At 35.5% G+C, this 16,627-nt stretch overlaps 1 protein-coding gene across 4 annotated transcripts in view; it reads left to right on the top strand.

Annotated features, from left to right (window-relative positions):
- DTNB (dystrobrevin beta) overlaps positions 1-16,627 on the top strand; it is a 217,076-nt gene that overhangs the window by 1,365 nt on the left and 199,084 nt on the right. For all 4 annotated transcript variants that reach the window (XM_085311723.1, XM_085311722.1, XM_085311721.1 and 1 more), the window contains exon 3: positions 13,435-13,502. In XM_085311723.1, the coding sequence (XP_085167849.1) occupies positions 13,436-13,502 (67 nt within the window). In that variant the 5' untranslated portion in view covers position 13,435. The remainder of the gene's footprint in view (positions 1-13,434; positions 13,503-16,627) is intronic.

Below are 16,627 nucleotides of genomic sequence, written 5' to 3'. Positions count from 1 at the left end.
AAAAAAAAAAACAATTACACTGTCTATGCAACAGATCCTTTATCTAGGAAAGGTGAAGCTTGATGAATACTCTTATGGAGACCTGGTAAAATCATAATAGTATGCAAAGCACTGGTATAGTACTTCCTTCTTTCAGATTGTATTGGTGACTCACTGGAATGGGTTTGGATAGCACAAGAATACTTTGCAAGTTGTTTATGTGTTGCTTGAAACAATATGTCTAATAGAATCTGAGTTATTGAAGTTAGAATTTGATCAATAGTTAGGTGTTACTGCCTTTAAAAAAAGCTGTGTACTTTCAGTTTTCCTTTCTTATTTGGCTTCCTTAAAACTTGCTGTGTAGTGTCTGATAGGTTGTCAGCTCTAGCTGGCAAGTGACGTTCTGCGTGCCTGAACTGTTGTTTCAAAAAGTCAGAATTTTTTAGTTAAAGGTTTTGAAATCTGGGAGACGCTGGACTGAAGAGTTGTTGTTTGTTGTTTTATTTTCTTTGAAAAGTGCATATGATCTTATACTGCTAGATGGTACCATAAAGCAGGCATGAAGGAGTGGAGGAAACTCAAAAGTAATAGTTAAGATTGTGCTGCTTCATATATTTCTTCTTCTTTGAAGAATACTTTGGATTAGAGGGGAATTTAGATAAAAGGGTTAATATGGTACCGACATGACAGCTGCTTATTTAGGGTGGCTGCAAAGAGGATAATCAATATGGATGGTGTAGGGCAATAACTGTAACATAGATTTTTTTTTTGAAGAGGCTGTCCATGGCCTATACTGTGGTCTTTTCCAAAGTTCTCTTCCAGACTAGTCATTTCATGTCACACTTCCAGCAACATTTTTCCTTTGACCCTGAAAGTGTTGCTAAATTTCCAACTGTCCGTGATGCTACTCCAGACATATTTTTCTCAGGCCACTGCCTTGACCATATTGTGCTATTTCGATCCTCTGTGGGCTTCTATTCTTAGCATTATCAGGATTCTTGTATTCATTTATAGTTCCTTCATGATTTATCCACAGTTTACCACTGAGGTCTTGCTTAGTAACAGGAAGGAAGCTTCTGTCTCAGGTGTTTGGGATCTCAGATTTTGTTGCCTACTTGTTGCATGATCTCATATTTAAGAGTGAGCATCCAGTAGGTTTCTGCACAACCGCCTTATGATCCCACTTGTATCATTCCTTAAAATTCTTTGTTGTGACGAATACAGAAATCATGACAGCATTTAAACTGCTGCTATGCTTATCAGTATTGTTTCCAACTCCTTATTTCTTTGCAGCGGACCGCTTTCTGTCTTAGGTTGTAAGTTTTTTAGGATGGTAAACACATCTATACTTTATCTGTACTGTAGCTAATACCTTCAGGCTTCTGCTTTATCATAGAACCTAGAACCATGGAATTATGATACAAAATTTTTTAAAAAGTTTAATGAGGAATGGTACAGGAAAACTTATATGAAGAAGTTGTGATGCAAGAACAAGAGCTATTGTTGTGAAAGAGCAAGGTTGATTAAGGAAAATGTATAATTTTTCAATCAGTTTAATCATGTTGTACATTCAATACCACAGAGCATTAGGAATGACAGCTTATCTTTCTTTGTCTGTATCATTGTACAATATCTATGATATGTTTTTTAAGCTGACAGTCTTGGAAGAGAGAGAAAATAAGTCTTGATGTTTAAACTAATGACTTGGCAATCAGTTTGCATCATTAACAAGACAGTACCATAGATACAGATGTACACTGTTTACATACTTCTGGCCATCAATTATGGGGCTGGTGGGTTACAAGTTATTATGCAACCTCAATGGTGTTGTCAAATAAGTCTCTTTGCATATAGTTTTATAGAGCTTTTTTTTTTCTTTTTTTTTTTAAAAAAAAGATAAATAATTATCTAGCCAGCCTGCCCTCATCATTGTTTGAAATCTTAGCACAAAGTAGTCTCTAGTGCAGACACCACCATTGCAGTTACAGAATACATCAGCTGATATCTACTGGGAAGGTTGTTTTCTGCTGCTGCAAAGGGTTGATTTTCAAAATTATACTTATATCACAGCCTGATTCTTTTACTATTATCATTCATCAAAACAAGTCTTAAAATGCTTTTTTTTCTTTTTTTTTTTGCTTTGTGGTTTCAAGACTATGATAGACTTTAAATTTTTTTTTCCCTGATTTAGTTGTGACAATGAAACTGGTTCCTGTTCCCAGGTGTTTGTCACTAGTCCTTTGCAAGAATTTACCCTCTTTACAAGTGAGCCAAAGGAGCAGTTTCTGTAAGCTTTTCCTTATTTGCCAAAACTTTTAATCTAAGCTGATTCTGTTTAAAGTGAGGTAGGGATGTGGATGGATGGAGAAGAGAATAGCTGTATGGGGTCCAAACTATTACTAGGTAGCTAAAAAACAGGATTAGTTTGCATTCTGTCAGTGTTCTTGCATGTATGCTATCCTACTGGCAGTGCATTCTTTATTCATGCTTGCTCTATTTGCATCTACTAGGTTAATCAAGAAATAGGCAAAAAAAGTCTGTGACTCTAGACTTCCCAATAAATATTTCATTTTGGTTAAGAAGCAATTTTGGAGTTACTTCCCAAGCTGCGGTGAGCAGTTCTGGGAGCCAGCAGATAAAAAGGGCTAGAAACAGTTTTTCAAGATTCACTTTAGAAAACCTAGGAAGCACAAACTGCACAGAAATCCCTTCTTGTGTTAAAAAAATGAGCCTTAACCTGAGAGGGAGAGGTAAGCTATTAATTAGGATATTTCTGAGCTTTTATTGCTTTAAAAGCATGGTGTCTTATTTCATTCACTTTATCTAACTTTAACGCCTCTTTATTTTAAGGAAACAAATTTAAGTGCTATATTTGCCCTTGTTTGCAAGCTCATGGTAAGTATTATTTCTAACTTTTGCTTCAAGAGATTGCAAAATCCATTCATGTTCCTCAGGCTTTTGGGAGATARAGGAAGATAAGATTTTGAGATGGCTTCTGTCGTCAAAGAAAACATATTTCTGTGTTCAAGGCACTTAGTGTCTTCTGTCATCTTTGATATGGTCAGATCTGTGTTTCAAGAAAATAAATGTTGAAACATGCTTTATAGCTTGCTGGCCTACCCTTCTCCATGCTGAACAATTCCTCAATTACTAGAAATAAATACCTACTAGTAGGATATAAACTTAAAAGTATTACTTTGGCTCCAAAACTTAGCCACAAATAGCTACTAATGTATTGTGCTTACTGCCTGTCTCAGTGACCAGTCTCTTGCCTTGCACCTGACCTTTAAGCCCTTTAGGATTGGGATTTTTCTCGTCTGTGCATTCAATAGTCCACACACATGTACTGAAATTTCATTGTGCTGCAAGTGTAACAATAATTCAAGTGGATTGGAACTGTATCTGGAGTTGGCTTTTCTCTATTTTAATCTTGAGTTAATTTGTGCTTGATTTTCTTGGKTTTTTTTTACTTCTTTTTTTGTTACGGTGCTAAATTTTTGAAGGACTTTTTGCTCCATCTTGGCTTAGCTTATATGTAGCAGAATCTTTTTTTCAGTTATTTACTAGGTGGGAAGATAAGTTTGCTATTCTTATTTGAGGACTTAGAAGCTCACTGTCAATAACAATAAAATAAAGCAATGAGGACTAGTTGAGAACATTTTGCTACACACTGTGCTGTACAAACAACATAGATGGCGTTTTATGCCTTAAATTCTTGCAATTTAAATGGAAGTGGCAAGACATGGAATAGGGAAATGTTTAGTTCTTAGTACAAAATTGTTTTTTTTTGAACTGCTTGATTGACCATTAATCTTTAGGAAAGTTTACTATATAGTAAGTTTATGTTTTTGCAAAATCTTTTTTAAAAGTAGTTTTGATCCATTATTTTAAAAGGGGGGGAAAATAACGATGCCATCACTTACAGGTTTGTTTGCCATGGAATTAGAAGTGATTATTGATTTGATCTTAGGCTGTTAGTTTTTTCTTTTTTTTTCCACTCATGCTGTTCTAGACTCAAGTCAATTTTGTCCCAGATAGCTGTGCTACTAGAAGTTGCGTATTATTTCCATATATTGTGGTAGTATGCAGAAGTAATGTTTTAAAAGTATTCTTTTTAATCCTTTTGTGCACAATTGCTTTTATATTTCAATTTGTTCTAAATAGCTATGGTTACAGAGTTAGTTAAACTAAAAGAATTATCAGAAATTTTACTATACTTGAAGAGTTGTTACCAGTCTAGTTGCATCTTTTATAAGTGAGACGGCTCCTTCTCTGTTATTTCTCTAAGTTTTAATCTAAATATGTTAGCTATCCTCTTACATAACTTCTATATCTCTTTGTAGTAAGAGGCATAGGGGAATGAAAGAATGTTTTTACTCAATTAGATATATTAATATTKGCTGAGGAAGGGGATGGGAATTTGAACATAGGGGAAGAAATYCATAAGAAAGGAGGACAGCATTGGATAATTGGGGTTATCAAAGAGGGAAGTGAGGAAATAAATGAATCTTGGTGATTTTATTCAAATGTACAGTAAAGGAAAGGTAAAAAATACTGAAGTATTTATTCCCCCTAGACTCACTTCATTAAAAGTACAGGCACCTTTATATCATAAATTCCTTAATTTGTAAACATTAGAATTGAGAGAACATTTATGACGAGATAGAAATTATTTATTTGAAGTTGTATGGCTTGAATTTTTATTCAATTTAGAAGCCCAAAACAAATAACTAAAGTGATAACCCAGATGTGGTAGCAGTAACCTTTTCTACAAGTACAAATATGCACTAAATTTTTATTTAATATCCTCAGCTCAATAGCAAGTTCATTCAAATATTAAAAACTGAATGAACTGAAAAGGGAGGAAAGCTTCATTTCTTTAAATAACCTGTGAAGATGAGCTCCTTCTAATTAGAAGATTGGCAGAAAAATTAAACTTCCCTCACTCTGACTGGTAACACGTAACTAGACTAAGATCAACATGTGCCCCAAACTAGCATTCTAAATTTGCACTGAATTACAAATTAATCTGAATGTAAATAAATACAAGAAGACTTTTCCCTAACACAGCAAGTGCGATCTTAAGTGATGACAAATACTTCCACTAGCAAAACGCAACATCAAGGATCTGAACAAACTCAAACTTAATAATTCATAAATAAACATGTATTTCTGTGTTCTCCTGCTCAGCTGATGAGGCTGCATTTCATTGCAAAGCAATGCGTAGAAATGATTAACGAATGAGTAACGAAAATCCCAGTTTCTTTAGGGGGAGATCTTAAAGTTAGAAATACAAAAGAAAACAAAATTGATTGTATAAAGAAAAAAAATCTCTTGCTAATTAATTGATTTAATGTCTAAATTAAAATATCAAAAGTCAGTGAGCAAACACCTGAAATTGCAGATATGGAACCAGAATGACAGAATAAAGTTTCTAGTTCATAAAGTAGTAGGAAATCAATGTGCTAGTAGTTAGGGAAAAATAGAAACTGTGGCTTTTGAGATAGTGGTTATCATCAGTGCAAGAACAAAGGCTGCTACGTTGGCTCAAAATTCTATACTCCGTCTCCCTCTCCTCAATCTGAAGAGGAAAATCTGCTTACTTAGGCCGTTACCTACAGCTGATGAGCTCCAAGAAGAGCGAAACCTTTTAAAATAGGTCCTGTAGTATTGGCCTAACAATCTTCTAAGAGTGACTTGCTCACTTTCATTTTTGTGCTTACGTTGTAAGTATAATCAAGAACCACAGAAATAAGTGGTCCAGAGTCGTCAGCAACTGAAGCTGTGAAAGCAAGTAAAGGGGAAGTCCTCAGATTTTATTTTATTATGTATTGTTTTTTCTGTTCAGCTAGGTGCAAGTACAGGAAACAATGCATACATATATTGTGAGGGTAGGAGAAAGTTTCTTTAAAGATAAACAAAAGGGAGAAGTGTAGAACAGAAGAATGGAATATGAACAGAAAAAGAAGAAAGAAAGGGAATAAAGCTGAAACGTGCTTGTGATGCTGTTTAGATAGTGAAAATGACTGTGTAGACTACACAGTCATGGAATTTGTAAACTAGCTTTCATATGGATTATTCATGAAGCAATTAAATAATAATATTGTAGTTATTGAAAGAGGCAGAAGTTGGATGAATAGAGAAAGATTGTAAAGGTTCGAAGGTTTGCACCAAACTCAGCTGTAGTTTTGGAAGGTGCTCTATCTTACAATTTTTTTGTGCTTCAGGGTGATCATTACTTTGCAACTAACATATCCAAATAATTGATAGCATTTAATGATTCTCCCTCTCCCCTCAAACTTACCAAATAAGWAGTACGTTGTGTTTGGGTTTTTCTTTTGTTTGTTTGTTTGTTTTTTAGTGATTATTTTCCACAGGGTAGATAATTCCCCTTTAAGGTTCAGCATTATGAATTTAAATAATAGGTATCTTGAAATAAAATTTGCCATGGGGCTTGGGACTATCATGCCTTATTACATTAAAAATGTATTCATGTGTATGTATGTATAATATATTTGTGTGTGTACACCCATATGTATGTATTTCATAGATATCTATGAAATAAAATTACTATTGTTACATTACAAAGTGTTGGTAATTTTCAGGAGCCTCATAGCATCTATCTGGAAACTGAATACTGAGAACAGTTAGCTGAACACATATGTTATGGCAGAACTAATTGTAACTGGAGCAGGTTGTAGCCTACTTTCGATATCACTGAAGATAGATCAGCAAATGCAGCCTTAGTGCATCCGCTCAAATTTAGGTGCAGTGACTTCAGCTCTGATGTTTTTGCTTCTGATTTGAACTTGAACGTGCTTCACTGTGAAGCCTTCTAGACCATAGGTAGTATCACTAACTGTGCTGAACTCTCTCACAGATAAAAGATAAGCGCTGCCAATAATGGGTTCATCTAACTGATTTCAGATTTGCTTCTTTTGCCTTTTTAGAAAATTACTGCCTCTTGACATAAAGGAGAACTATATTTTATGGTTCCAGCATGGTTCTCACTGTTAATTCAAGAAGTGCTCTATCACTGCAGGGAGAAGTTTTGTGTTTCACTGAGACCTGAGCAGAGCATCTGTGCACTCTTATGAGTCTTCTGTGCTTCCAGATTAGGTGGTAAATGTAAACTGAGCCCATGCTGTCAGAGCAGGAGCTGATATGAAGACCAAAACTTGTGGAATATACTTTTGCTTCCAGCTCTCCGTACTTACCAGAATCCTTGAAGCTTTGGCAGACATTTAGCTAGAAGAATTTTGCTGACACACAAACTCAACTGTGGTGGTTTTAACAGCCAAAAAATTGGATTAGGTTGAACCTACTCTTAGCACTCATCCTTAAGTGAAGCAAGAATGTAAATGACGTAATGTAAATGACCTCTTCAGATTATTAAATAGTACAAAAAACTGAGGAAAAAATACCTGTGGAAATCATCCAGAGCAAACCATGTAATCTCACTGTCTCATCACCATGAATATAAGTAGAGCAAGGTATTTTGCGCTACTGCTTTTCTATTTAAAGTACAAATAGAACATTTTGCTAGAAAAAGATCATCATGAAACACCTCTGTGTGTGAAATGTACATCTTTATCAGATTTCAGGTTTTCCCCTTCCTTAAAGTTTTGTGGCAGTCTTGACGTTTTGTGTCTAGATATGTTTCTGTAAGCACTTGAGGTTTTAGCTTTGAGTTGAACAGTTGCGTTTAAGCTAAAGAAATTAAATTCCAGTGTTGTCATTTAATTATTTATATTTGCACTAATTCTACATGTTTAAAAAGCTTGCTACTCTTACTTGAAGCACTCTAAATCTCTGAATTTGTTCAGATTCAGTTCTGAGTATAGTGTTTACTCTGAACATGACTTTTGTGTCTTCTTAGTAGGGCTTTTTATCTCACAGAATACAGATTTTTATTTCAGAAGACTGGCAGGAGAAGAGAACTGCTAGAATTGCCTTGGTAGAGTAGAAGCAAGCAAAACATTAAGAGGAAGATTATTCTTTTGCAGAAGAGAACTTCAATGMGTCATGGATCAATTCCTTCTAGTCTCAGCATTCCTAGGTTAACTTCATTGCATCACTGTGCTAAACAGCAGTATATTCAAATACGATAAATGAACAGAAGATGAATGGTGAGACATCTGCTGAAAGAAGTCATCATTAGAAATGCAAGTCAATGTTAAGAATTTTAAGCCTCGATTAGTAATTGAATTTCATCTGCTACTTTATTGCCACTGTAGATGCATATAAAGTTATGTAAATAGGAGTGAGGGAAGGGAGAGGAGAAACGGGTAATCCTAACTTCACATATCCAGTGTTATTCTGTGAACTATCTATTGCCCCTCAGGAATGCTATCCTGACACTCTGGTACAGTTCTGTGAGAACATCAGGCAAATGCTCTGTTGTAGNAAAAAAAAAAAAAAAACTATTAGGAATTATTAATAAATAATTAAAAAAAGGAATATTTTAGGAAATATTAAGGAAAATAAGGAATATTATTGCTGCTGTATAAAGCCTGTATGTAAAATACAGTGTACAGTTATGTTTCTCCTTCATCTCTCAAAGCAGACAATAGAACGGGAAAACCTATGGAGGAAGGTGATAAGGCCAATTAAAAGTAGGAGCAGTTTCTGTCCAACAACTATATAGTCTCCAGATCCTTTAGCCTGGAAAAAAGATGACTGTCTGAGGATTGTTCATGTCTTTTCTAGTGCAGAAATGGGTGGAGTCAGGAGCCAGCATGAAATGAAAGTAGACAATAATGAGTCCAAAATAATCGCAAGGATATGTTGAGGAACCATGCCTCTGGGACAGTCTACTATGGTCTGTCTTATGTTCCTATTTAAGAAAAAAAAATCTGTAAGTCTCCAAGAGTGTGGAATGGAATTTTACAGGTTTCTGAACCATGTAGAAAACAGGACTGCATTTTTTACTGTTATTTTTAAAGCCAACTTTTTCAGAATAAAGCATAAGCTTTCTAAATCTAATTAAAATTATTTCTAGAATTTACTATGTAAAACTCAGAGGGTAGTTTCTGTTTTTGACTTTATAATAAATAACAAAGTATTGCCTGTATCTCAAAGTGATTGGCTTCTGAGTAGTTGAGGTGTCTTCTATCTCTGCTGGCTATTGAGGCTTCCTTTTGATGTATTGGATTTTCTGTGAACCTGCCTTTTCTGTCTAGTTATTCTGGAATACAATATTGATTTAGTATTGGAGAAGGAAGAAAGCAGATTCTTTGATTAAACACTATTAATCCAAAATGGTAATAACTTTATGTATAGACTCATCTTGATTACATTTACCTTTGAACTACTTGAAGGGGAGAAGGCAGGAAGCATAGGGGAAGAAGAAAGAAATTGTCAGGTCTACCATATAGAAATTAGTTGTGCTGTCTGTGTTTGTCAAGGCTTGGGAATGGATGAAAATCAGGCAGTTTTCTAAGTTCCTGACCAAGGTTTCCTTCTACTCACATGTGTTAAAATGCAGTATTTATAGTTTTTATAAAAAGCTGGGCTATTAATTAAGGTAGTTTTCATGTTAAAACTCCTTCCTAATTTCATCTTCTGAATCCATATTGATTTATGCATGGGCAATGATTTTTAAAGTTCTGATGTTTATATCTATTTGCACCTCCATGCTGACTGGAGCTAATGGAGTGACTGCTGTCATTCTCTAGATCAATAGCTAATGGAAAATAAAATACATTTTTAAAATATTTCATTGATACAGGAGAACTTAAATTCTGAATAATTTTATTTTGGAAAAGCTGTATTTTCTGCTGTTTGTAGAACCTTTATTCTTTACCTCTTATTTTCCAGTTTGTCCAAGTCAAATACTATTCCATGTGTTCTGCCTTGCTGCTCATTGCTATTCCAGTCCTTCCTGTGCAAAGCTGTTATACAGTATTAGTCGTCTGCTGTCTCACCTCCTTGTTCAGTCTGTTCGGTTTTTCTGTCCCAGGCTCTTTCTAGTTATATGCACCAGAATTGTGAAAGATAAAATTAAGTAGAAAATTYTGCAAGTACCTGCTTAAATATGTATTGTGTTATTGGAGAATCCYTATATAATTCGCATTTTTGCTGATGGTGCATAAAACAAATACTTGAGTGTTTTTTCTTTTGCATATCTCCATTGTAAGGTGAGCATATGTCCTTCTGGAGAATTTGTCTGCCACGTCATTTTGATCCATGCATGTTCCTTAGCACTCTTCTTAATGTATTACACCGTACTACAAATGTTTAAAAAAGACAGTGCAGAACAAGCTGTAGTCCACCTCTCTGGCTTTCTGATGTTGTGCACTCTAGTTTGCATGCTAGTATAATTGTAGTTGTTCTTTGTTTAGTTCGTTTCTATTTTGAACTTAAGATAGGTTTCAAGTGTTAAGAGTGAATACAGACTCTTTGTCTTTTTTTCCTCCCAGTTCCATCAGTAAGAAATATTACCGTATCTGATTGTTCAGGTTTTAAAAAATGTGATTTGTTGGCTATTCTAATAAATCTCATACACCTAGTGTCATTTCCACAGTTTTTACAAGTATCTGTCAGTTTGCCTCTTAAACTTCTCTCTCCAGTCAGATTACTTGGCTTGAAATGGATAACTCTCTGGCCCAGAAAGATCATTTCTCTAGGTGTTCAGTCCCTCATAGAAAACAGAAGAATCTGTAAGAAAAGTTTATGTAGCTAAATAGGACCACTTATTTTCTCAGCAAGCCAGTACTATTAACCTATTGAAAATTTCGGGTCTTTTGCTTCCTTCAAAAAAGATAAGAGATTTGGAAATGGTCCCGAGAAAAAATTCCTCTGGACATGATTTTTTCTGAGACCATAACTGAAAAATCTGTACAAGAGTGCATGAATTACAGGTTAATCATGCTATATTAATGTGTCTCTGTAGCACATTCCAGTCATGGAGAGACCTGATTACTTATGAAGATCTCATTTCAAGGATGTTGTTGAACAGATAAATTACTCATTTGCTTGGCAAGGGAGTGTGAAGGGTAATGCTAGCAGCTTTAAAATTATAAAAGTGTACATCTTGGTAAATGTAATCTATTTAGCTGTGAATTTTGTATAGTAACGTTATATAACCATGGTCTGYGCAGCTTGAATGACCTTTGTTAGTATGCGTGTTTTTTGTTGTTGTTAAAAGCAGTAAAGTGTAGGTAGAGGAAGAGACATGATAGTGTCACACCTCTAAATGTATGCACCAAACAGCACCAAAATTAAGTGCATTAATAAAATATACAGCATTACTTGCATACCCTGCTTTACCTCTGCTTTAGTGCTTTTCTCAGAACCGGGTCAATACTGCTTGCACAGTCTTTTGAGCAGTGGTGAACAGGTACAGCTGTCCTTGCGTACCTTTTTTCCTACTGTTGGCAGCACTTCTCTGTGCCTTCTGTGAAGGTCCTTAAGCAAATCCGTCTCATGGATTTAGCCAGCATCCATGGGCTCTAGAAAATAATTGTTACAGACCTCTGACTCCAAATGTAGCATTACTAACTTGCAGCTTTGATGCAAGACAAGTCCCATCTCAGGCTTGTGTAAAACTGAGATTGACTTGGAAGCATGAGGTTAGAAGTCGGGGAGAGAAACATATACCCAAAGCCTAAGGACCAGGAGATTTAATATTATCCTGACTTTTTTTCCCCCTTGGTGTTGCTGATTACTTTACATAAACATAGTAGCTAGTACTGTTTTAGTCTGTACTAAAAACAATTTGAAAGACCAGGCAATTAGTCCACCCTTTGTAGTCTGTTTGCTGTGAAATTAARAGAGGAGCTAGCACTTGAAGTAAAGCTATTTAGTGATACAGTAACTGGCATTCTTCAAGATGACATGCATGTTTTGTGAATTGAGGAAATTAAGGGAATAGTGGTTAGTTCCTAAACAAAAAACTCTTAAACTGGGGGCTGTATATGAGGGTAGCTGGAGCACGTGTATGGACAAAATGAATTCCACAGCCAAAATTCCCCATGTATGGCTCTTAGAGCATGTGCTGCAATCTACAGTGAAATACTTGTAGAGATAATTTATTTTGAAGAGCTTTGAGAAGATAAGGCACTTCAGTCACAAGACTTCATTTACATATATTGATTTGACTTAAGAAAATCAATTTATTTTAGGAAGCTGGATAAAAGGAACTTTGACATGTCTACAAAAATGCCTTTGAGATTTTCTAAAATAAAATAGTAATACAGAAGCACATTGTTTCTGAGTGTAAAGTTTTCTTACATAGCAATAAAAATAAAGACATAAAATATATGTACAGGTTACATTATACCACGATCTGGCTGTATTCATTTTATGAATTGATAAGAAAAAGGTTTTGGTGGCTTTTAAGGTGAATATATGATGTGAGATCTTTAGCAGAAATTAATTAATAGACAGTGGACGAGTGCTCAGGGAAGCTGTTAGGTCTGTCAGTGAATGTATATTTAGTGCCAAGACACGACTTTCCTTTTCTTGGTTGACATTTAAGCTTGATGAAATCTGTCCTGCCATGTTGCATGAGGATGAGATGACTAATTCACTTTAGAGTTGGGTTCTGGTATAATTGTAAAAGAATTGTTTGGTATATTCCCCTTTTCTAAATGCATTTTAAAAAGTATTTATAACCTGGTGAATCTTGTAGCAAAAGAATAATTTAATATAGTCATTTCAAGTGAAATATTTGCACTAATACTGAATTTAGTCCCTTGTTTTTCATTAGAGTTAATTAAAATTTACTATCAGTCTTTTAGGAAGATATATATATAATGCAATAAGACGTAAGAGATGCTAAATTATACTTTCTTACCTTAAGGTTTAAGTTCTATTTGCTGTCTTCATTGCTGTCTACATTGAGGCCAGTGTCTTTAAGACCTTTGCTTCCGTGTCAAATGTGACTTGAACTTGAGCAGCAGGTTTCGAAGTTAAATAAGTTCTTACAACCAAAACCAAAATCCGTAGGTAGGGAAGAGAAATGTTACTAATCTGTCAGCCAGGAAAAGGAGTATAATATGCTCTCACCTTTGAACACTGAAGGATCTAACAGATGCAATCTGTAAGGTTCTATGCTTCCCTGGGCCAGCTGCTCAAGAGGGAGGTCCTGCTTGCTATGTATTTTGGAAACAATCTCTTTGAAAAGAGAGGACTTCTGTAAATAATGTTATTGCATATATGTGTATGCAACTCTTGTGTTTTGCAAACTTTAGATCAATTCTGCCATGTTGTTTTCTCATCTTTCCTGCAGAATATGCAGCTTTAAAAGGTATTAAAAAGTCTAAAATAGGTTTATGCTATGGAATACTACAGTTATGGGGAGATGTCTATTTTTCTTTCTTTCTACTGGCCCTCTCATCTACCAAATATAACTAAAATATTTGAATGATGAATTAAATAATTTTGTTCACAGTAAGTTGCGTTTGAGGCAGAAATTCTAGCACAAACAATATTTGCAATTTTTGTCTCTAGAATGATTGAGGAGAGTGGGAAGAGGAGGAGGACAATGGCAGAGAAGAGACAGCTGTTCATGGAAATGAGTAAGTAAGAAATCTGAAGATTTAATGTCGCTTATTATTTACTGTAAGCTTTATTTGGACTATCTTAGCGGATCATTTATATCTTATTTTCACAAAACCACTGCCTCATCTAGTGAAAAGCATCCTGGCTGCTCACTGACAGATAGATCTTCATTTTGTAAATCTCCTTTTTAAAGAACATTCATGTCATTCACGTTTCTCAATTATAGTTATTTTCTGAAGTTTGTGAACAATTTCTGAAAAGAGGAAGTAAAAAAAATAGTAAAGAAAAAATGCAGGCTCCTTAAATTTGTACCACAATGCTAGGAAGAAAACTCTGAGTTGGAGGGGGGCTGGTGATAGCTGCGCTCTCTCGCTGTCTTTTTTTTTTTTTTTTTTTTTTTTTTTTTTTTTTTTAATAGGACCATTCCCTGTAAGTGAGGCTGTAGTTATTTCTATCGTAGTAACAATTGTCTAGAGACRGTAGAATTTAAAGGAATATGGGACTTAACAGCTCACATCTGTTTTTAAAGGTATCAGTTAAGAATTGTATGCTTGCACATTGTTGTGTTACTTACACAAAATCCCATTTATAGTCTGATGATTGTCTATCTTAATAAATAATATTTTCATGCTAATGTTTTGTTGGAAGACTTCTGAATCATTGTTCTTATAAGCATCTTAAAATTTCAAGAACAATTATATTCCTGGCTAATTTATACCTGTTTCTTCTCATGTGAAACCTATCTGTAGATAGCATTCCTCCACTTCTGTGAATTTATAGTCATATCCCCTTAAGCCATATGTTAAACAAGCCAAATGCTAGCTCCTGCAGCCTTCCTGATGTGTACCTCATCTCTTATTCTCCTTCTCTGCCTTGATTCTGTTTTGCTTGAGTAAAGTTGACTGGAACTATGCATCGTATCCCAGATGAAATCTCATTATGACTTTGTAAAAGGGCAGTAATGCTTTGTATGAGAAAAGCTTGACCAGATAGATCAGAATATTATGATTGTCTTTTTCTAGGTTTGTCATGTTAGTCTTGTAGTGATCTTGTGACCAGTTAAGATGGCTAGGTGCGTAGTCCTCCTTAGCTGTTTCTTACAGATAATGATTTCTGTCAGAAGCTGGAATCTCATCACTACTGAAGTATGACCATATAGTTTTATTTCTCTCCAGTACTCTCTTCAAAGACCTTCAAAAATCTCATTGGAGTCTCTCACCCAAAGAAGAGAGAGAAGAAACTGACTTGTTTTTTAGTTTTGGTTAAGTAGATAAAAATGTTCAGAACTCCTCTGATTGTCTTGATTGCTTTATTTAAGGTGTTCTTTGCCTTTTTTATGCTGTGTTCTCGGTTTGTCAGTAAAACTGCTGCTCTACAGGCATTCCAAACAGCCTTTTTCTATGTGTTTACCATGTCAGATGAGGTATCTAAGGTCTTCAAGCCTTGTCTATCCTGTGGTAGAGCATTTCCTTATAAAGGTGAATGCATGAATGTTTTCCTTTCTGTTCATATTGCAGTGTGTGAAATTGACGTTTTCAGTGACCTTGTGATGTTAGTCAACATGCAAATTCACTTAAGTGATATTTAGTTTATTGCTTAACTGAGACAAGAGTACGTTTTTATGGCATTATCCCAAACTGGACATGATACTTTTCGAACTTGATGGCCTTGCAGACATGGTTTGACCCAAGGACACTTTTGTTGCTTATATAGTACTTGCGGAGTTGTCTAATAGGCAAGAATTCTGCGCAAACTAGTCTAATTTCTCTGAACTGCAGAGTGCATATGGAGTTACAGATTGTCTTGAGAACACATCCCTCTTATCTTCAGATGGTGTAGACGAATGACTCCCTTGAAGCTTTGTGGCATATGATGCAGGGAGACAGGAAGAGAAAACAGACTTTTCCTTATTACATGTAGCTGTTAAATGGCCTTTTTATAACTTGAAACAGGGTGGTGAGCCTTCCATTGAGGTGCTGTCAACATGTTCCAGCTGCAGCTACAATCAAAGCTATAAGGGCTGGTAGAAGTGGATCAAGCAGTATTGCATCTGTTTCTGTGACATGAGATATAAGACTAGGCAAGGACTGGATACCAAAAAGGTTTCTGCTAAGCTAAGCATTTTGTGAAGACTCTAATCTGTGGGAAAAATCTCCATGCTTCCTGTGAGTTGAAAAATAGGAGTATGTATCCTAACTGAGAGTGTCAAAAGAATATTGTATAGGAAATACAAAACAAGTTATTTTATTCTAGCCCTGGATCCTGATACTCCTTATGCTTCCTGGCCAGAAACAATGATGAGGACAAGTTCTTTCCTGAAGTGTATCAAACTGGTTTCCTAAAGATGATAGGGTGAGATAATTTAGTATGCTGCACCATATTATCAAGCAGTATGCTCATCAGATGTTGGCTAGTCTAGTGCCAATCTGGTATCAGCTGTCATGGATGGGAAGCTGGTCAGCATTCTCACTGATTTCTGTGGAGAGTCTTTACACCTAGAGTTCTGCATCAATGATTAAGAGAAATAACTCTTGTGGTATGGCACTTTCAAGACACAGTGCGCAGGTCTGTGTGAGAACTAGTAGCAGCTTTGGCACATATACAGATGGCATTGTCTTTGTTAATCTGTAGTAAACTATCTAGCAGACAAGATTTTTCTTCTTTCAGATTTGCATCTGTGAGTTAGTGGGTGCAAACAGAAAGGTAACTCAAATGAGGAATTTGCAAGCAGGTGGTTTCTGAATTCAGAATGCTGTAGCAGGGAGTAATTTACTCACCTTTGAGCATGACCTTGATGTGGCAGTCAGATGCATTCTTTAGAAGCATGGTGGGTTGTGTTTTTTTTTTTTTTTATTATTTGTTTTAACAGTTGCTTCTGGATGTCTGGAGTCCACAAATCACCTTTATGCCTGTTTTTTCACTTCTACATTCATCTAGGCTGTGAGTTATGAGAGAAGTGTGAAGGACTGCAGCCGATCCTGCTTTTATGCACTGTTGTGAGAACACAAGAGGTGCAGGATGCATGTGCAGCCTTACCCTTGCCCACATGTAACTGGATTGCTACACTGTACATCTTAGAACTACATTTATTACAGGAGCTACTAATGCTATTTAAATCTTTTAAAATGCTGATAACACTGTA

This window comes from Rhea americana, unplaced genomic scaffold, assembly GCF_003343005.1.
Source record: "Rhea americana isolate MKP2758 unplaced genomic scaffold, rheAme1 scaffold_348, whole genome shotgun sequence".
Classification (NCBI taxonomy): domain Eukaryota; kingdom Metazoa; phylum Chordata; class Aves; order Rheiformes; family Rheidae; genus Rhea; species Rhea americana.
Note: the sequence above shows the minus strand (reverse complement) of the source record. Positions and strands in the feature narration are given on the sequence as shown.